Genomic DNA, 22083 nt, shown 5'->3' on the forward strand with positions numbered 1-22083 from the left:
GGTTGACCCAAACTCCAACTCAGACTCCCATTCTTGGGATGTCATCTGGATCTTTCCTTCCTAAGTGCATTGTGTTCTTGCCCACTTTTCTGCCCACTCACAAAGGCTTATAAGGTTAAGCCTCTTGACCAAGGTCACACAGCTGCTTAATAACAAAAGCCAGGCTAGAACCCAGGTTGAGTCCTGAAAGTGAAGTCCTTCTGAGCTTCCAGCAAGGGGTTTTATTTTCCTAACAAATTGCCTTTAACCAGGAGAGGGAAACCCCAGTCAATCCTAAGTCAGTTTTTTGTTTTGTTTTTCTATGTTTTCGCTTTAGCTTTCAACCTAGGCCAATCCAGGGGTGTCAGGGTGGTCCTCAGTAAGTGATTAGCAACCCCCCGACCAGGGTGCATGTCAAGGTCTCAGCACAAACATCAAGCTGGAACTTCTGATCACTCATAGCCTGCATGTGTAACACTAGTCCCTGTGCCACATGGCTCAGAACCCACAAGCCAATGGTGCGTCTAACTAGGCAGAAGGAACAATGGGATTTGTTCCCACCTACCACGGAAGAAAGGTTCACACTCAGAGGAGTTGGAGGCAGAAAACCTGGGAAGTTAAGCACTTGGATTTTAAAGCCAAACAAGCCTGGGCTTAAATTGAAGGAAGGCGTTCCTTCCTTTTCTGAATCTCAGTTTCTCCAGTTGGAGAATGGAGGTAACTTATTTAGGGAATAAAATCTTCCTGGGGATAACCCTTACTGCAGAGTAGTGTTGTGAGGATGAAATGAGGTGAGGCATGCGTGCGTGCTCAGTCGCTATGTCATGTCCGACTCTTTGTGACTCTATGGGCTGTAGCACACCAGGCTCTTCTATCCATGGGGTTTTACAGGCAAGAAGACTGGAGTGGGTTGCCATTTCCTACTCCAGGGGGTCTTCCTGACCCAGGGATTGAACCTGTGTCTCCTGCGTCTCCTCCATTACAGGTGGATTCTTTACCACTGAGCCATCAGGGAAGCCCTGAGGTGAGGTATGTAAAGGGCTTATTTAAACAGTCCCTGGTAGATAGTAAGCACTTAGTTATCAATGATAACTTGGTAGTTATCATTACTATTTTCTTTTCTAAAATTACTTCTAAATCTTTAGAGTTCAAAACTCAAGATTGTTGGTCAAGTCTCCTCATGTTTATAGACCTATTATTTGACCCATAACAGTAAGGTCAAACACTAAGGCACCCAGGTTGGACTTCATGTATTTACCAAAATTATGAAGCGCCTACTATATTCCAAGACTAATTAAGGAATTATAGTTATCAATAAGTAGTTATAGCTCGTGTTATCAACAGAATAATGTGTGAGTCCACAAAGGATTGCCTGGGAGATACGACAGGGAGGAGGCAATTTCAGGCTTTGAAGGGCATAGAGCAGTTCATTAGGTAGAGAAAACAGCATGCGAGAAGATGAACGCATGGCAAAGCATGGAGGACTTGGGAAATGGTCAAAAAATATGTATCACTAGACTCTCCCACAAAAGTGGAAAGAGAGAAGTTTGGAAAGTTGTAGTCAGACTTGAATTTTATTCTGCGGGCAAGTGGAAACAGGAGATTTTTGAGCATGCAGGTGACTTGAGACAATTTTTGGCTTTGTTTAGAAAGTTTTGTTTTGGCTGCCTTGTAGTAGGAAGATTGCAGAATGAGGGGACAGGGTAGAGGGTTCTGGCCTGCTGCTGCTCTGGATTCCAAGAGGAGGAGGAGTGGGTTTCCTCCCCACTTTTTGCGTATGCTTTTGGTTCATCCAAATATCACACAGGTTCTGACGGACTTTCGAAGACTTCAGAATTTTATCGTTAACAAAATAGGGTTGAGGTGAATGCCTCTCAAAGTTCTTATTGTCAGTAGTATTCAAAACTGGTATTGATCCTAGAATCAAGAATCCTGAGTTCTACCTCAGACTCCTGGTCAATCAGACGTATGACCTTGGGCAAGACTCAATTCTTTAGTGCCTCTTGCCTTCAACCTTCAATTCTTCCACCCCAGAAATTCCCTAGCACCATGTTGGAACCTGTCTTAAGTCACTTTTTCCATTACATTCTGCTCTGCATTGTTAGTCATTGGTGTGCTTTGCAGATTGGAAAGACTAGAGTCAACAGATCTGGCTTCAAATCCTGGGTCAGCCACTGAGCAGCTGTGTGGCTCGGGGACATTATTTAACCTTGCTGCTAAGTCACTTCAGTCGTGTCCGACTCTGTGCGACCCCATAGACTGCAGCCCACCAGGCTCCCCGTCCCTGGGATTCTCCAGGCAAGAACACTGGACTGGGTTGCCATTTCCTTCTCCAATGCATGAAAGTGAAAAGTGAAAGTGAAGTCGTTCAGTCACGTCCGACTCTTAACGACTGCGTGGACTGCAGCCTACCAGGCTCCTCTGTCCATGGGATTTTCCAGGCAAGAGTACTGGAGTGGGGTGCCATTGCCTTCTCCGTTATTTAACCTTACTCAACTCTAATTTCCTTCTCTGTAAATTTGGAATATTGATACCTAACACAGCGAGTCATTAGAAGGTCAATAGAAAGAATAATTGAAATAAAGCATCTAAACACAGTGCCTGAGACATTGAGCCCTCACTGAAACAGCAGCAGAAGATGCTAGGAAGAGGCGCAAGAATACACAGAAGGACTGTGCAAAAAAGAGCTTCATGACCAAGATAATCATGATGGTGTGATCACTCACCTAGAGCTAGACATCCTGGAATGCGAAGTCCAGTGGGCCTTAGAAAGCATCACTACAAACAAAGGTAATGGAGGTGATGGAATTCCAGTTGAGCTATTTCAAATGCTGAAAGATGATGCTGTGAAAGTGCTGCACTCAATATGCCAGCAAATTTGGAAAACTCAGCAGTGGCCACAGGACTGGAAAAGGTCAGTTTTCATTCCAATCCCAAAGAAAGGCAATGCCAAAGAATGCTCAAACTACCACACAATTGCACTCATGTCACTGGTAGGCTGCAATCCATGGGGTCTCGAAGAGTCGGACACGACTGAGCGACTTCACTTTCACTTTTCACTTTCATGCATTGGAGAAGGAAATGGCAACCCACTCCAGTGTTCTTGCCTGGAGAATCCCAGGGACGGGGGAGCCTGGTGGGCTGCAGTCTATGGGGTCGCACAGAGTCGGACACGACTGAAGTGACTTAGCAGCAGCACATGCTAGTAAGTAATGCTCAAAATTCTCCAAGCCAGGCTTCAGCAATACGTGAACCATGTTCTAGATGTTCAAGCTGGTTTTAGAAAAGGCAGAGGAACAAGAGATCAAATTGCCAACATCCGCTGGATCATCGAAAAAGCAAGAGAGTTCCAGAAAAACATCTATTTCTATTTTATTGACTATGCCAAAGCCTTTGACTGTGTGGATCACAATAAACTGTGGAAAATTCTGAAAGAGATGGGCATACCAGACCACCTGACCTGCCTCTTGAGAAACCTATATGCAGGTCAGGAAGCAACAGTTAGAACCGGACATGAAACAACAGACTGGTTCCAAATAGGAAAAGGAGTATGTCAAGGCTGTATATTGTCACCCTGCTTATTTAACTTTTATGCAGAGTACATCATGAGAAACTCTGGGCTGGAAGAAGCACAAGCTGGAATCAAGACTGCTGGGAGAAATATCAACAACCTCAAATATGCAGATGACACCACCCTTATGGCAGAAAGTGAAGAGGAACTAAAAAGCCTCTTGATGAAAGTGAAAGTGGAGAGTGAAAAAGTTGGCTTAAAACTCAACATTCAGAAAACATTCAGATCATGGCTTCTGGTCCCATCACTTCATGGTAAATAGATGGGGAAACAGTGGAAAAAGTGTCAAACTTTATTTTTGGGGGCTCCAAAATCACTGCAGATGGTGACTGAAGCCATGAAATTAAAAGACCGTTACTCCTTGGAAGGAAAGTTATGACCAACCTAGATAGCATATTCAAAAGCACAGACATTACTTTGCCAACAAAGGTCCATCTAGTCAAGGCTATGGTTTTTCCAGTGGTCATGTATGGATGTGAGAGTTGGACTGTGAAGAAAGCTGAGCGCCAAAGAATTGATGCTTTTGAACTGTGGTGTTGGAGAAGACTCTTGAGAGTCCCTTGGACTGCAAGGAGATCCAACCAGTCCATTCTGAAGGAGATCAGTCCTGGGTGTTCTTTGGAAGGAATGCTGCTGAAGCTGAAACTCCAATACTTTGGCCACCTCATGCAAAGAGTTGACTCATTGGAAAAGACCCTGATGCTGGGAGGGATTGGGGGCAGGAGGAGAAGGGGACAACAGAGGATGAGATGGCTGGATGGCATCACCGACTCGATGGACATGAATTTGAGTGAACTCCGAGAGTTGGTGATGGACAGGGAGGCCTGGTGTGCTGTGATTCAGGGGGTCGCAAAAAGTCGGACATGACTAAGCGACTGAACTGAACTGAAAGAATATTTATGTGAACATACTACACACACATACACCCACAAGTGTACTGTGGGCTTAAACATTATGAATATGTTATCTTAAAACATTTATGAATATGGGCTCAGTAACAATTTATATTTATGCCTTGATTTTCTTCTCTTTAAAAGGTAATGATGCTATCTTGACTCATCTGCACTGAACAGTTGGAGTAAAATTGAAAAGCGCACCCATTTGTAATTGCTTGTTTGATATCTGACTATTGTTTGTATGCAGTTTCTCCTACCAAACCATGAAGTCCTCAGGAACAGGAACAAAATCATTGCTTTCCCTGTGGATGAGCGGTGGAGTGGAGCCCAGGACTTGGTCCCAGGGAGTGGAAATAATCCTTTCTAAGGCCCACATTCCACTTGAAGCCAGTCCCCAGGTTGGGAGGTGCCCTCCGGCCCAGTCCACCACCCATTCTCAGTTGCCTCCTTTGCTGACTACACAGGCTCAAACACAGGCATCACAAAAGTTGAATTCAAGTTTGTCCTTGAACACAGTATCTTAGCCCAAGCCCCAGTCACTAATGACAGCCAGAAGTCAGGCCTTCAGATGCCCAGATGTCGGGGAAACAAGCAGGGTCTCTCTAACCTCAGGGCAGAACCAGTCCTTGGTGTTGACCCCAGAGGACAGTCATCTTGGAAGTCTGAGTTAGGGAGGCTGCAGGTGAATGGCAAGCCCACAGCCTCTGACCAAGCTTCTGGCCTTCGGCACAGCAAAATGACTCCAGCTCAGAGCCTAAAGCTACCTGCCACTTGGCAGTACCCGACAACCACCCAGTCCCCAGAATCCTGCCCAACCACCTTACCTTTTCCTCTTTCCCAGGCTGGATGGACTTCAAGGCTCCTCCAAAACAAAACATCCTGCTGGGTTGGGATTCACTGTCAGCCTTCAAAGCCATACCAGGGCAGTCTGGTAGCTCAGCCGAGAGCCTTGCCTTTGCAAGGGACTTGGTGGCACAGTCAGTGGACGGCCTGGAGCTGCTCTGGAGGTGGGAGAAAAGACCTCCTGTTGGCTCCCAGAACATGCCAAGTCCCTGGCCCCCTGAGGTGCCTTCTAACCTACATATGAAACCTTAGAGACAGGCACAGAGGCGAGTGAGCTTGCGATGATCCACTCAGCCCACTGAGAGCTTCTTCCTCAGGGCTCTGGGCTTCCAGACAGAGCTGGGGAAGAATCCTCCTAACAACAAGAGTAGCCTTTTATTGAATGTCTCCTCTGTGCCAGCACTGCTCCAAGTACCTTATCTGTGTAACCCTTTTGGCCCTCCACATGTAAGTAGGCACTGCTATGAATCCTGTCTTACAAATGAGGAGACTGAGCCCAGAGCAGCGAAATCACTTTCACAAGGTCACCAGGATCCAAACTGGAGATATGACCTCTCATTGCATTTGCACTATCATACACAGTGGCTTCAGGGGGAAGAAAGTTTATTTTGAAATTCACTAGGGTTCTTGACGGAGAAGGCAATGGCACCCCACTCCAGTACTCTTGCCTGGAAAATCCCATGGACAGAGGAGCTTGGTAGGCTGCAGTCTATGGGGTCACGAAGAGTCGGATACGACTGAGCGACTTCACTTTCACTTTTCACTTTCATGCATTGGAGAAGGAAATGGCAACCCACTCCAGTGTTCTTGCCTGGAGAATCCCAGGGACGGGGAAGCCTGGTGGGCTGCCATCCATTGGGTCGCACAGAGTCGGACACGACTGAAGCGACTTAGCAGCAGCAGCAGCAGCAGAGTTCTTGAGCTCGAACAAACAAGAGATTTTAAGACTTCAGAACCTGGTATGGCAGAAAGCACTTAAGCACCTCAGAGTCCAAAAGTCCCGGGCAGATCCTAGATTAACCACTAACTAGCTCTTTCCCTTGGGGCCAATTGCTTACTTCGTCTCAGCCTTGGTTTCCCTAATGGGAAAATGGCAATGGTCATACTGGTCTTACAGGGCTATCGTGAGGTTGAGAAGTAACACCTGCAGCACCCTGGCACCTGATGGATGCTCAGTAAATGGTCACTGTGGTTATTACACCTCCCTCCCGTCCCTTGGGTTTGCTGGCAAGCCCGCCACTGACCAGCCCAGCGGCCCCCTAGAGTAAGTGGAAGCAGCTGGGAGGGGGGCGGGGAGGTGGGGAGGGGAGGGGGCCGCTTGAGGAACTGCAGGCCAGCCCTGAGGGCCTCACAGGGGATATTGGCCCTGGCCACAGGTGCACCAATTACTCTCCCCTGGAAAGCGTAGGGGTGCCCTTCCCCCTCGTTTTCCCACTCAGCTCCCTGACCTCTGGTTCTGCAGCCGGTGGTGGCAGCTCCCCAGCACCAGTCCGCTGGCTGGCCGTTCGTCTTCAGGTTTCACGGCCTCCCTGAGGCTCCCCGTGCTTTGCAAGTTTTCCCTCCCTTTCCCCGGCCGGCTTCCCGGTTAGCCTGGGAGCCTCTCCGTGGCAGCTCGGGTTTCATTCCTGGGAGCTTTGTTCCAAATGGAAGTTTCTGGTTGGGATAATCCCTGGGTGTGAGTGGTCAGTGCAGGAAGAGACAGGAGCCTCTCTGAGAGGCTGTGGGAACAGGCCCGCTTGTCCAGGTGCTCTGAGAGGGGAGCAGGGCTGAGGGGGTGGCCTGAGCCCACCCAGCCCTTTCTCTCTGGAGGGTCCTTGCCACCATCTTCCCCTGAAGGCCACAGAGGACCCTGCTGGGCTCAGGGCCCCCATCTCCCTTACCACTTGCCCCAGTGGGAATGTCAGGTATGGAGGGGGAATCTGAGGGGGTCCCAGCCCCTGAGCTGACCAAAGCAGATATCATTTACACCCATTTTATGAGTATGCCTCTATACAGGTTTTCCTCAGAAAATAAGGTTCTGCCACTAAAGAATTTTTGAAAACAAATAATCTAGGTCAAATCTTTACCTTCTAGATGAAGAAATTAAGGTTCAGGAAAGAGGAGTTTCCCTGAGGATCCCACAGACACTCATTGTCAGCTCCCAGGTTCTCTGTGGGCCTTTTACGACTCAGTGCTGACCCCCTGCAGCCCACGATATGGCAACCCAGGTTTACTTGTCTGTGGACCCCAACATCCGGGGGCTGCCTTGTCCTTCTCTGAGCTCCAGCGACTCAACAGTCGGTCTGCATGGGACAGGGTTGGGGCTGAGAGGAGTCAAGCTGAGCTCCATCAGAATCTCGAGCTAGCATGGCCTCAACCCCGAACCATTAGCCCTCCACCCTGAACCCCTTTCCTTGCCCAACCCCCGCTGTTCTCTATCTCAGCCTTTCCCACACCTCACTGGGGCTGACTGTCTAATAGCAGCTGTCGGGTCTGGAAGGGAAACTTTACTCACCAGTGCCTCCCAACTCTCGTTTTAACACCTGGCACAGAGGAAGTGCCCAGTGGACTGGCGCTGTATCCATGAGAGGCCCTGGGGAGGGAAAGAGGCCGGAGCCAAGATAAGGAGCCTTGATTTTTGGCGCTCTGGGTTTTCCGTGTGCTTCTCTTTGAATTCTTCCTAACTCCAGACAACTCAGATTTGACTCTCTCTCCAGCTTGCTGCCTTGGGGCTTGGGAGAGGGAGGCCAGGTCAGTCAGAGAAGCAGGGCGGGAAGCACATCCCACCTTGCAGGACACCAGCGTCTCTACGCCCTCACTTGTCCCGGGCTTTTGCCTGGCGCACCTGCTGCGGTGAGAGGGAGACCGAAGCCAGGTGCACATGCTTGAAGGCCTCACCCTTCATCTCACCCAGCTTCATGGCTATCTCGGGCCCTTGTAGATTCTGCCTCCTCCCCCCAGCTCCTCAGGGTGCTGCTTGGATGACATTGTGGTGCACATCTGGGCTCCTAGGACTTTAGCCCAACGGGCCCTCCCCCAGAGCCCGTCCCCACAGCAGCCACCATGTATCAGGACACTCTTCAGGACCCCTTACACACTCCAAGTGACAATTCTAGACGGTGGAGCCTGTTTCCCATTTTGCAAGTGGGGAAACTGAGGCCTAGAGAGGTTCATACAGTCAGGGAGCAGCAAGGCCAGGATTTAACTTCTCTCCATCTGACTCCAAAACCACAGCTGATTTCTGGCTGGTCCCAGTGCCATCTCTGCAAATTCCTTCCCCGACTGTGCTGAGGCTTGTGGGGTGGGGCTGCAGGTGCCTCATTAGTGTTAGTGGTCAGTGCAAACTCCAGGGGTGTTGAGGGGAGGAAGAGAAGGCTCCCTTCCCTTTCTCTCTGTTTGCTTTTGATGAAACTGCCCCCACCCGGAGGCCTGCTTCCTGGGCGGGCTCCTGGAAAGGGCCCACCACCACACCAGACCCCCCCCCCACCCTCACACACCTGTGCACACTCCCATCTTACCAGGCTCCCGGGGGGCAATAATAACCATCCAGACACTGACTGCTTAGGCCCTGACCCTCCTCACTCAGCACAAACCTTTAGCCTTTTGGTCATGGCTCACCTTGTCTTCAGCTTTTATCCAGAGCTCCAGCTACCAGTCATGCCTATCTCAGGAGTACCCCTAGAAGTTACTCCCTCTTAGGAAACCCCTCTTCTACTCTGCCCAGGACCCCTCACCCCACCATGGAGGATTGAGCCTGGATTAATGGAAGTGACTGGAACTTGAGCCCAAGGCAGAGAAGTCTGCCCCAACTCTCGGAAGCCTAAGTCCCAGCATCCTACTGACCCGGCTATCCTATCAGAACTTTGATCAGGCAGATCCTACATGGTGTATTACCCACGGTGAATGTTTTATGAGCTTACTCTTCATTACTGAAGGCTGCAGGAGGCAGGCAGAAGAGGGGAATGATACAGAAAACCCAGGCAGCGGCTGGGCAGGGAGAGAAAGTGGGAGGGGGTGAAAAGGCCCAGTGCAGGTTATGATGGGATGGGGATTTCTCTATGAAGAAAGATTAAGCGAAAGTTGGTCATGTTCATGTCTGTTCAATTGAAATGATTAAATGTCGATGGCTGGAAACAGGGAAGAGTCCAAGAAGGTAGAGTTTTGAGCCTGGCTGTTTGGGAGCTGTGTGCCTGCGGGCAGACAGAGGGGCAGCTGGAATTTAGGGTTGGCCCTGGCTACTCCTGCCCTTGAAAGTCACTGGCTGGTTCTCCAGGCAGTTGGCTTGGGTCTCAGGGCCCAGTGCCCCAGCTCCTCGAGGGCTCACCGTTCCGCCGCTCCCAGGCTCCAGGCCCAGGTGTTTTCTGGTCCTCTGAACTCAAGGTAGGAGGAGCCTCAAACAGTGCTGAGTTCTGTGCAGGCTTCTTCCAGGCTGACCTCTTGTTTGAGCATCTTCAGCCAGGCCCAAGCTAGAGCCCATCTGGTTCTTCATGATGGGTGACCTGGCCTTAATCCCCAAGTGCCAAAGCTTGGGACCTCACTTGGCATAGGATCATGCCCTGACTCTCCTCCCCGAACATCCTCCCCCTAGCATACATAAGGGAGGGGAAAGGAACGCAGATCCAAAAACCCAACCAGTGAGCCCAACTTGCTTCACTAACATCTGTCATCTGCATGGTTTCCTCTAGCATCTGCCAACCAGGAGAAGAGGGGCATGCATGAGGGTCAGTTCTAGGGCCTTCCCAGATGGACAGTTAGTTCTTGAGGGTCAGCAAGAGATCCAGATGGGGAAGCAGGGCAACCAAAGGGACCCTATCAGCACAATCTCCCACAGTAACATGGGACTTGGGGATCCTTTGGGGTTTTTGCCAGCTCCCCATCTGTCTTGCTACCACTTACTCCTCCTCTCTCCTCTGCTCTCTCTGGCTTTTAATTCCCCTTCACTCTCTCCTTTTAAATCCTCTGGTTGCTATGGAAACCCAACAGCAGGGAAGGAAGCAGAATCTGGGGAGGTTCTGAGACATCCATCCCAACAGGCCCCCTTAGATGCTCGTTTGTCAGGTTCTGGAGATACTCATTTTAGCTTGAGAAAATGGGGGTGAGCTTGTACTGGAAGCCTTGGACTCTCTTTAGTAGGACTATGATGTCCAGATGGCCTCAGAGGGTCACCCGTCCCAGGACCATCCTCAGGTCTCCCTGACCTTCAGGCATTTCCTAAATCCTGACTCAAGTCCCGGATGCAGAGGACCCCCAACCCACCTTCTCCATTCAACAGCCTCCACATCTCCTCCTACTTTATTAGGTGATTGCCTCAACCAATGTTAAGTGAACACCTACAATGTGCCAAGCACTGTTCTAGGCAGTAGATATTCATCATGAACTGAGTCAAAGTCCCTGGTTTCCTGGGAGGAATAGGCTGGCCAAAAGTGAGTAAATAAATAAAACACAAGAGAATGTCAGATAGTAATAAGTGTACTAAAGAAGAGAAAGCAGAGAAGGACAGCAGAGACCTATATAATGAGCAGTAAACCCTCCAGTAACCTAGAGGAGAAGTATTCCAAGCAGAGAGAACAGCAGTCAAAGGCTCTGAGGCAGATGGGAGCCTGGCTTGTTTGAGAAGCTAGTGGGAGGTGTGACCAGGATGCAGTGGGTGAGAGGGAGAAAGGTTAAGTCATTCGGCTAGATAGACTGGGGCCAGAGCGTGGAGACCACGAAGGCCATGGAAAGGAGTCTGAATTCAATCCTTGATATGGAAGAAGTAACATGATCAGATTTGCGTTTTGGAAATTCTAGTTACTGAGTACAGAAAAGATTGTGAAGGGAGATGAGAGGAACCAAGGAGAGCATTTAGGGGGCTGTTGCCGTAAGCCAGATAAGAGCTGATGATGACTTAGAGCAGGGAGGCGGCAGCGGATAAGCAGGAGAGTAGACGGGCTAGCTCTAAGATGTGTTTAGGAGGTAACGGCAGTGTGATGAGAGGCAGTGGGAGGCCAAAAGAAGAGTCAAGGAGACCCCCAGGTGAAACCGACACCCTCTTGTTGGTTGGCCACTTTCTCCTGGCCCTGTGACTGGTCGGGGATAGGAGGGAAGTGAGAGAGTGGATGACAAAAAACTCTATCCAAACCCCACTTAAAGCTTTGGGCTCAGAAACTGTTGTGCTCTTCCTATTTCATCAGGACACACACCCTTTTGGTTTTCCTCCCACCTACCTCACGGGCCACAATATTTGCTGATTCTCCCCTTCACGCTGACCTCTAAATGTTTGGAGGATACCGCAGCTCAGACTTGGCTTTCTCCTCTTCTCTAGCTATGCTCACTCCCTGGGAAATCCATTCCATCCCCTGGCTTCAAAAATTGTGTGTTGAATACTCCCAACTTTATATCTTCACATGAGACCTCCCCCTTGAATTCCAGACTCGCATACAACTGCCTGCTCATCACCTCCACGTGAATATTTATCTAGTCAGCTCAGACTTAACATATCCAAAACTAAACTCCTCCTCTTCTCTCAAAATCATCCCCTTCTAGAATCTCCTCCATCTCAATAAAGGGCCTCTCCATCCTTTCAGTCACTCAGGTTAGAAACTCTGGAAACCCCTAGACTCCTCTTTTTCTCTCACAAACCACATCCATCAGCACTTCTCTACTTGCAAAAAAAAGTCCCAAATTCCAGCCTCTTCTCAACACCTCCAATCCCCTATCATCTCTCACCAAGATTACTGCAAAAACTTCATAACTAATATCCCTTACCCCCCTACCATCTATACTCAACACAGCAGCCAAAGTAATCTTATTACTAATAAAACTTAATTCTGGTCATGTCTCTTATTTACAAAGCAGAAACAGAGACACAGACGGTGAGAACAAGCATATGGATACCAAGGGAGAAGGGGGTGGGGGTGGGATGAATTGGGAGCTTGGGGTCAATATACATACGCTATGAATTCTATGTTTAAAATAGATAACTAATGAGAACCTATTGTGTAAGCACAGGGAACTCTATCTACTCAATGCTCTGTGGTGACTTAAATGGGAAGGAATATAAGAAAGAGGGTATATATGTATACACATAGGGGCTTCCCTGGTAGCTCAGGTGGTAAAGATTCTGCCTGCAATGCAGGGGACCCAGGTTCAATCCCTGGGTTGGGAAGATGCCCTGGAGAAGGAAATGGCTATCCACCCCAGTATTCTTGCCTGGAGAATTTCATGGACAGAGGAGCCTGGCGGGCGATAGTCTATGGAGGTAGCAAAGAGTCGGACCAGACTGACCGACTAACACACACACATAGCTGATTCCCTTTGCTGTACAGGAGAAACTAATACAACATGGTAAAGCAACTATACCCGAATAAAAAGTATTCTTAAAACTTCAGGTCGTGTCATTCTAGTGCTCAAAACCCCACCGGTGGCTTGCTGTCTCATGCGGGCTAAAGATTAAAGTCTTTTCAAGGGCCCTATGTGACCTGCCTTCACCACCACCTCTTGTACGTCTCAGCGCGGCTTCCGTCATCCTCCTGCCCCACTACACTTGTGCTCCACACGTGTACCTGTATCCTGCCTTCACTCTGCTCCAGCCCCACAGGCCTCCTTCCTCTCCCCCTAATGCTCAAAGCTTGTGCTTGCTGGCCCCTCCACCTGGATGGCTCCGCCCCAGATAGGTGCAGGTCTGAGTGCCATCGGGTGTCTGCCTAAGCACTAGGTTTTGAGCGAGGTCTTCTCTGACCACCCTCTTAACATTGCCATGACCCTGCCGGCCTTCCACACGCATTCCCTCTGGTTTTCTCTGTGGTGGTTGTCAGGGTCTGATAAACTATAGACTGTCTGTTCTTACCCCACCCTCTACCCTCCTACTAGACTATGAGCTCCATAATAACAGAGGTTTGTCTCTTATTTCCAGCTTTGTCCCTTCTACCTAGAACAGAGCCTGGCACATAATAGGCACTCAATGAATAGTGACTGGAATAAATGAATTAGAGAAAGACCTGCAGACCTCAAGAGGCAGCCTGGGTCTGGGAGTTAAAACCTGACTTTTTCATACTAGTTTTCACGCTGGCTCTGTGACTTCTGGGTCTCAGGTTGTCTATATGTAGAAGGTGGGGAACTCCTGGGGTCCTTTGCTGTAGCAGCTTTCTAGAAGGATGCTTGGCCATAGCCTCACCGGTGGCCATTCAGCTGAGGGTAGCAGGTGGGGATGGACAAGACCTGGCAGAGTGAGGGGAGAGGCCTCTCATGTATCCTTTCTAGTCAAGACTTGGGTGGAGTCAATACTGGCTTTGAAATGAAAGGCAAAGTTCTAGCTTGGACTGGGCTAGGCTCTGGAAGCCCCAGGTAGGAAGGAATGGGTAAAGAGGTCCAGCCCTGCCTGCTGAGTGGGGACAAGCAGAGGCCTGGCCACTAGGCCTGGGCTTCTCCTCATGGAGAGCTGTCCATGTGAGGGCCTCATGGGGATCACTGCTGTAAGAAGAGGAGGAAAGGGGACATGGGGAATCAGGGTGAGGTGAAAGCTGGAAAGAAGGAGGAACCTGAGGGGATCACCCAGACCCATGCATAGATCCTCAGTGAATTCTGGCTGGCAGGCCTCCACACATGCCTCAGCCAGGCCCCAGGGCTCTCACAGCCAGCACCCACTCCGAGACAGCATCAGGCCTTTTGGCTGCGGAAAAGCCCATTCCTCCTCCCTTTTCTGGGCCTTGCAACAGCTCCCTGCTTGTTTTCCCCGAAATAAATGGGCTGAGCATATTGGGCCGGCAATAACCCCTTGAAATCAGTTGTTATCACAGTTAACAACCAGTTTGGCTTCAGTTCAGGCTGTTAACTATCAAACCACTAAGTGCCGGTAATGATTGATTCTTGGCCAGTTGCAGCTTGAGTGGGCTGTAAAACCCTATTAGTGAGGGTTCTGTGGAGGCAGCAATGCAAAGATAAACAAGGTGGTGGGTGCTCTGGCCCATCTCTGCCCTCATTGCTCTGGCATCAGTTTCCCAGGGTCCCTTGTCAGGGGTCCTGCTGGGAGTCAACCCCTTCCCAAAGGCCCAGGCCACCTCGAGGATCAGATCACCACCTTCCTATCCACGTCTACTCCTCCACCAGTCATCTCTCCCTTCTCCAGGAGGCAGGTCCAGCTCTCTGGACAACCCACTTCTCCCTCGTCACAACCATGCACAGTGCCACCTCACAACCCTGGAGCACTCAGGCATCCCTAGCCAGGGGGCTTCAGGGTAGTTTTGGCCTAGCTGGTGACCACCTTGGCCCATCCTCGTCCCAGGATCACAGGCAGGGAGAGCCTGGCATTCCATCCACCCCCTGGACTCCCTCCCACCCTGTGGTTTCCCCCAGGAATTGCTCTCAAACAAATGAAATGTGGGCAATCACTGGGCTGGGGGCTGGACAGGCGGCCGTGCAGATGAAAGCGTTTCCTGGACGGTCTCTTCATTTGCATGGCATCAGAAGCTGCTCAGAAGGTGTGACTTTTCCCACAGTGAGACCCCAGCTCCTTGCACAATAAAGCCAGGCTGCTCACCCAGAATTAATTAAAGGGGGAGGGGAGGGGATAGAGCAGAAGGGGAGGCACTAAGAACTCAGGGAGCTGGAAGAGAGGTCTCCACGCCCCTGGTACCTGTGCACTGAGAGAAACCTACTCTATCCAGAACCCTGCACCCTCATAGCAGGTCTGAAGAGGCCCCAGGGTACCCCAGCCTCTCTACTCCAAGGCTTCCCACTGAGCCCTGGGATTCCTGATCCACCTGGATGGCCTGAGCCTGGGACTTGCAGAGGCAACTCTGAGAGACCCACATGGTCAGGAAGCCTTGGGTTGCCCTCCAACCAAAGGCATCAAAGAACCGAGACCCAGAAGAAAGAGGTTTCTGGACTGGTCCAGTAACTGGGCTGTGGGACCAGCCCGAAGAGGGCAGCATAAGTAGCCAGAATGAGAGGCCTCAGTTATGATGGCTGGGCCAGCTCTGACCTCAGGAGATCTGCTGCCTCTGGCTTGGGCTCTGCTCAGAGTGGTGGGATGCCAATCTCACTGGTGCACCTCTGAGAACTCACCCCTCCACCCACACAGGCCAATTCTCTTACCCTGCTTTGAATGACCTGCTCTACCACTGCCATGGCATGACCTGGTCTTCCTTCCTCACAGGCTCGTCCTTCTGACACAGCACCTGCTGCTTCTCCTCCTGCCCAGAGTTCGAGTTCTGCTCAAACTAGAGTTCTGCTCTAGGTTTGTAGCTTCCCTTCCCCACAATCCCAGTTCATCTCCCTTTAGGCCTGGTCTTCCAAGGTTGGCAGCCTCTCCCTGGACCTCAGTCTCCTGGGCTCTTTTGCAACATCTGAACTCAGCACCTTCTGCTCAGCACCTTCACAGCTTTCTAACTAAATATCCCAAAGTGAACACTTTGTTTCAGATTGCAAATGGCAACACCAGCTTTGTGGTGCCCCACCCCACCCACCCCGCCCCCACACAACATACCCCCACCTTGGACCCTGGCAGTTGCTCTTTTCTTGCATCTTCTGGAGTCTGATACTCAGAACTAGAGCAGGCATCTCTGACCTGTCTCCCCCACACACCAAGGCACACTGAAAGGTACTTTTTAAAGGACCCACTGAATCCATGATTAGCTCCAGTCCTAGCAGAGTCATCATTTCTGACCCAGAGATGGCCTGGGGAAGTGTTACCATCAACTTCGATTAAGAGTCCATGACCGAGAGGCCCTAAGACCAGTTAAGAACCTCTTCTTGCCCTTTTCTCTGTTTCTGTTCTCCCAGGAAAGCCCCTCCAGTAACAGGTGTGGATCCTTAGGTGGAAGCGAAGCTCCAGTCAGAGCTGCTGCCTGACTCGCTGCGGGTCTCAGCCACTTGCCACCTGGGGCAGCACAGGGGGAGGGGCCTGACCCCGGCAGGACCCACTCTCCAACACACGTTTTTAATTCAATTAAATAAATATTTCAGTCATTTAATAGCAACTAGTATACAACCAGGAGAAGGCAATGGCACCCCACTCCAATACTCTTGCCCGGAAAAGCCCATGGATGGAGGAGCCTGGTAGGCTGCAGTCCATGGGGCTGCTGAGGGTCGGACATGACTGAGCGACTTCACTTTCACTTTTCACTTTCATGCATTGAAGAAGGAAATGGCAACCCACTCCAGTGTTCTTGCCTGGAGAATCCCAGGGACGGGGGAGCCTGGTGGCCTGCCGTCTCTGGGGTCGCACAGAGTCGGACATGACTGAAGTGACTTAGCAGCAGCAGCAGCAGCAGTATACAACCATCCTCCACTGACACCTGCTCTTGAAAGACCTGACCTAAAGTTCCAGTCCCTTTCCTCTCTGCCCCCACCTAGGGGTACAGTGGAGCCCGACAGTCTAGCAGTCTTGCCCTGCAGCTGCTGGGGTCCCAGGAGTGCCTCTGAGGGATGAGAAAAGGCCCCCCACCCTCAGGAAACCCCCCGCCGCCAGAATCCCAGTCTAGGCCACTCACCAGCCTAGGTGAGAGTGAAGAAGTCAGACACCACAGCTGAGTGGAATACAAAAATAGAGCCTCTCTTTTGTTTAAAAAAAACAAAACAACAACAGAAAAAAACCCAACAGCAAACAATTATCCACAACTAGAGCCCGGGGCTCTCCCGGCTCCTCCCCAGCCTTCAGTAGCGCAGACCTCCTCCTGCAAAGAGGAAGCCTGGGCGGGGAGCGGCGGGGAGGGGCCGGCAGGGCCTATCGGGGCTCAGGGGCCCAAGTCCTCTGGCTGCCGCGCAGGCTGCGCGTGAAGGGCGGGTAGTTGAGGAACTCGAAGCGCAGGCTCTGCTCGGTGGTGTGGTGGCCGCGGGGCAGCCGCTTCATGAAGTGGACTTCGCGCTGGTGCTGCCGGGTCTTGGAGCCCTTGCGGGGTCGGCCTTTGCGGGTGAAAGCCATGTACCAGCCCTCGTACTTGGCGTTCTGCAGGGCCGTGTAATTGTTCTCCAGCACGATCTCCGTGAACACGCAGTCCTTGCCTTTGCCGTTGCTCTGCAGAGTGGGGGGCAGACACGGTGTCACCCGGCTCTGTCCGGAGCCCCCTCCCATCCTAGGCAGAGGGCAGGCGGCCCCAGACAGCAGGTGGGCACCCCAGCAGATGGCAGGGTGGGCACCCGCTCTCTAATCCCTCACAACTCACAGCCCACCCGGCAACTTCCTGTCCTCCTGGGTAGCAGTGACACATGGCTGTCTACAGAGGGGCTGGGCCCCAACACAGAGGGGCAGAGAGGGGGCCCAGCCCCTGCCCACCCTGGCCTCCTGCCCACCAGTCTGGCCCAAGCTGCTAGCACCCGTTTCCCCACCTGCCCACCTCAGCCATCTCAGGACGCTAACCTGCAGCCCCAGGGCCACCACCCTATGGGGGAGGGAAGGCTGGTGAGGAGATGCTGAGCCCCGGGCCCCAGAAGCCAGGGAAGCGGGGAGCTCGAGGCTGGAGAGGAGCCGTGACTAATGGGGCCATTTCAGAGCTCGGCTGAGGGGCTGGGCCCTCGGCTTACTGAACATTCCAAATGCTGGTACCATGTAATTGGACATAATAGCAAAGCAATTTGGTGATTTGTTAAAAAGATATATGGAATTTACCGACACCCCCTCCCCAGCCCCTTCCCTAGCCTTCCTTCTTCCTCCTTTGCCTTTATAGCTTTTCATCTCTCAGTTACCTCCTCCCTCACCTCCTCCACCCCCCACCCAATCATTAGGTAACCCCAAGGTGGCCCTCTGCCTCTCTGCCCACCTAGTTGGTATCCTGGAGGAGCTCAGCCAGCCCAGCCTGCTCCCCAGGCCCTAGCCAGTCCCTCCCTTCTTTCTAGGACCTCACCTTGGCAATCAATTTTCCCTTCTTGTTCATGCAGATGTAGAGGCCTGTCTCAGCTCCTCGTACTCGAACCCGGCTCCCGAAGGTGTCTGTCTCCACGATGAGCTTTGCTGTCAGGAAAGGTTGGGGTGGGGTGGGGGTGGTTATTGGCAGCTTCCTGACCTCCAGTGCTCCATGTCCCTACCCCAGCTGGCCCATCCCAGAAGCAGCTGCTCCAAGGGCCAGATGCCCAGGCTGTGGGCTCCAACCACTAATATGCTGTGCAACCCTGGAAAGGTCAAGTCCCCTTTCTGGGCTTCAGGCCCCTAGCCTGGGTTTACAGAGGGGGAATGGATGAGATCATGGTGTCTGAACTGGTTTATGCAGAGGGGTCTTAGAGCCATCAAACTGAAGACCCTTTTTTATAATCAGACAGCAATGATTTTTGTGTTGAGGCTTCAAGTAAAATTTAATTTGACTAGAATTCCACTACCAATCAAAAGATCTATGAGGATTCTTCCAGTTCAAAATATTATATGCACGTGCCTCACAGGTTATTACAAACATCCAGGTGCAGTGGTGACCTCCACTCCTGAGGTCAAACATAAAAGCACTCTCTCTTGCTTCTGATACCTCGGGTTCCAACCCACAGCCTTGGCCACCCCCTGACACCCTCCACCCCAACCCACTCCACCCCACCCCACATCTTCCACCCTCCACCCCGGCTCTGCTGCAAAGGTGACAGGGATGAGGACAGCTCTCCCTCCACACACAGCCCATGGCTGGCTGCTTTCCTAGAAACTCAGACACCAGCTAGGAGGATACTGTCTCTTCCCCATACTTCCCAGTCACTCCAGACCCCAGCCCCAGTGTTCAGAAGTCAGTAATTCAATAGTCTTTTCTCTTGCACCCCCTCTAGCAGCACTGGGCTTCTTACCCCAGTGAGCAAACACTTTCTGTAGGGGAGGAGAAGAGAAAATCATGTGTGCTTGCCTCTCACTCAAGAGCCAGGAGACAGGGAGCTGAATCCTGTGCCTTCTTACCCCTTCCCTTAGACAGCCAGCTTGCCACAGAAGCCCTGGCCCCTGCCCACTCTCTGTACAACTCCTCCCTTTGAGAGTGAGGACCGACTTAGCTGTTTGGGATGGAACCAAAGGGGCTGGGTCTCCTGCCCTCCCTCCTTCAGCCTTCTCCCTCCTTGACAAAGAAGTCTGGTGACTCCCAGGGCTACCTCCCAGCTTATTCTGACAAGGTGGCACCTTCTCTGACCCTGAAACTAATGGGAGGTGATGGGCACAGGTCAGCAAGGCAGCCCTCACAGCCCAGCCTGTGACTGCCTGCCTCCCTTTGCAGAAGCATAGAGCTGGGACCCAGTAGCCAAGTCCCCAGTCTGGCTCCAAGTCAGCCAGGGAAATGCAGCTGTCACCTCCCCTCCCACCCAGCTCTTCTTGGATCCAGCCAGTCTGCCCATCCCTTTCCTGTTCTGCTTTTCAGGGCAAGGAGCAGCTATTTTTTAAGGGCTAAGAAGGACATCAACTGGAGAAGAGGGGAGTCTGCCAAACAAGGCAGACAGGAATGGAGCCCTCTGTCCCTTCCTGGGACCCATAAGGAAGCCCCTGAGACTTCTCTGCCATTCTCCCCAGATTCTACCTGTCCTGGCTATACACCCTAAGCCTCTGCTCTTGGGCCCTCCAGCTCCTGCTCCTGCCCACCAGGCAGGGACCAGGGAACCTGGGAAGCCTCATATAATTGTAAGAAGAGAAGTGGGCATCAGACTTCTGATGTCTGAAGATGAATCCCCCCATGACCAGCTTAGCGTCTTCTTCGCTCCCCAAACCCGGAGGATGCTGGACCATTTGCTCCAATGGAGCAAACCCAGGAGGAGCCAGGCATTCATTCCCTTTCCTTGGAAGCTGAGAAGGGCAACGAGCAGCCAGTTTGAAGGGACAAAGGGGCGGCAGGCTGGCCCTGCCAGCCCAGCAGGGGAGCTCGGCCACCGGGCAGGCCACCCCCACCCCCACTGCAGAAAGCCCCCACTCTCCTTCCTGGATGGAGCTGGGGAGCTGGGGCGGCAGTTTACAGCGGCTTTCCCGACCGGGCTTTTGGAAAGCTTAACATTTTCAAACCTATTCTTCCACCCCAGTGACAGATTTATCCCAGGAAAATTATGTCTCCTTCTCCAGCTTTGAAGGGAAGTCAGCTACGTCGATGCAGAAAAAATGCAGCGAGACATACTCGATCCCCCAAACTGGCTCGAGAAGAGGAGAAAGTATTCAGGAAATGTTAAAAAAGGTGAAAGTAAGAAGAGTTTTAATCGCTCTGCCAGACGCGGGGGTCTCTCCAGAGATTCATAGAGAACAATCTTGAACCTCTTTTTTAACATTTACAGACTTGCAACTCCTTTCAAACTCCACATCTGAAAAAAAGGCTCGTTCTTTTTCTGTTTTATATCATTCTTCATTTTTCTTCTTAGCTCTTAAAATGCTTCACCTTTTTATTACATTTTAATAGAGTCTTCCCCTCTCCTTTCATGCTTGTTTAACTTGGTCATTATTTAAAGGTTTTTAAACTCACAATAATCGCTCTCTAAAAACAACACCAGCCGCCCAGAGGACTTGCTTTTCTCTTGGTACATCCAGGACTCTGGAAATTGGCCTTGTTTCAAGGCAGGAATATTGAATGTTTTAGAAATCAATCAGTCCTCAGCCTCTCCACCCCACAGTAGCTCCCTGTACTCACCACCCCACCGGGAGCCAGGAGCCCCGCTCTGACCAACCGCCTGGGTTCCTGGACAAGTGAAGTGGGGAAGGCCCCTTTCTTAGCCTAGTCCCCATGTGTAATTGACCCTCCTGATCAAAGTATTTAAGGTTCGCAGTACACCGCCCGCCAAACCTGGGAGAGTTGAGGGGATTTCTCTCCCTTCTCTTTCCCACTCTGCTTTTGTGGGCCCTGGTGACATATCCTCTTTCAAGAGCTTCCCTTAAACCTGGGCCCCCTCCCCCTGAACCCTCTGCCTCCACCTGCAGTGGGGAGGGGTATGAGAGGGGGAGGTGGAAAGGGAGATTCCTGGCTTCATTCATCTGCTGGGCAGGGAAAGGGCACCTATGGGCCAAGTACTCCCCAGGGTCCCTTCCCCAGACCTCTCTTCTCCAGCTGACCCCCAAGATGCTTTGTCGGCTTAACTCCTTCCCTTCTGAGCTGGGGAGCCTGCAGGCCTCAGCTCAGCGCAGACGCGACTGCTGGGTCCCGTCACAGCAGGCCAGCCTGGGGAGGAGGGGCGCGCCCCCCAGACTACCTTAACCCCAGTGCAGTGTAGCTCCTTACCGAAGGGGTCCCCGTCTTCTGCCATGGCGTTGATGCGCTTGTTGGCCAGGACCTGCACGTGCTTCCCGCTGGTGCGGCTGTAGAGTTGGTAGGTCCGGATGAGACGGCGGCTGAGCTGATCTGTCACCAGGCTCTGCTCCCTCACATGCTGTGTAAAATTAGGTGAGGACTGAACAGTTACCTTTAGGAAATTGAAAAATACACAACACGCCATTATAATGCTACCCTGCCCAGGGGCCCGAGTGGCCCCCATCACCCGGCACCTCCCTCCACTGCCCCAGGCAGCCGGCAGGGGCTGGGGTCCCCCCAACATGCCAGTTCGGACCACCCCCACCCTACCCAAGGAAGTCGGACAGACCCAGTCTAGTATGGATGCGCCCGGGATGGGGAAGGATCTGGACCCACCTGTTGGGAAACACCCTGGGACTCCCGGCCAGCTCGGAACAGGGAAGCGAGCTCCCTGCCCAACGCAGGCCCCCCGCCCGGGCCTTCCTAGAAGAGCAGGGCGCTTTTAAGTCGGGAGGCAGAGCGGCCCGACCCCTGACATTTATAAAGACAAATTCACGGAGCAAATGTTGAGACCACAGAAGACCCGGGCACCTGATCTTTCGGCCAGACCCGCCGCCAAGTCTCCCCAAAGAGCCGCGGAGCGGGTCCCTGAGGCAGTCACCGGACCTCTGACATCGAACGCCCC

General features: G+C 51.8%; 1 protein-coding gene across 1 annotated transcript; it reads right to left on the minus strand.

Moving 5' to 3' along the window:
* Positions 1 to 16751: 16751 nt before the first annotated feature.
* On the minus strand, positions 16752 to 22073 carry FGF8 (fibroblast growth factor 8). The gene is made up of 5 exons (XM_061402639.1): positions 22065 to 22073; positions 21795 to 21881; positions 21390 to 21570; positions 18090 to 18196; positions 16752 to 17263 (listed from the first exon to the last, which is right to left on the minus strand). The coding sequence occupies exons 1-5, from the start codon at positions 22071 to 22073 to the stop codon at positions 16973 to 16975; spliced, it is 675 nt and encodes a 224-aa protein (XP_061258623.1). The 3' UTR covers positions 16752 to 16972.
* Between the last annotated feature and the right edge of the window lie 10 nt (positions 22074 to 22083).

This window comes from Bos javanicus, chromosome 26 (assembly GCF_032452875.1).
Source record: "Bos javanicus breed banteng chromosome 26, ARS-OSU_banteng_1.0, whole genome shotgun sequence".
Lineage (NCBI taxonomy): Eukaryota > Metazoa > Chordata > Mammalia > Artiodactyla > Bovidae > Bos > Bos javanicus.

Bases quoted from the DNA above. Each gene is read 5' to 3' on its own strand.
- FGF8 (XM_061402639.1), bottom strand. The intron at 21,571-21,794 runs GTGGGTCCAGAT...AATTTCCTAAAG, and splicing joins CCCAGGGTGTTTCCCAACAG to GTAACTGTTCAGTCCTCACC. The intron at 17,264-18,089 runs GTGAGGTCCTAG...CCCACTCTGCAG, and splicing joins AGGGAAAATTGATTGCCAAG to AGCAACGGCAAAGGCAAGGA.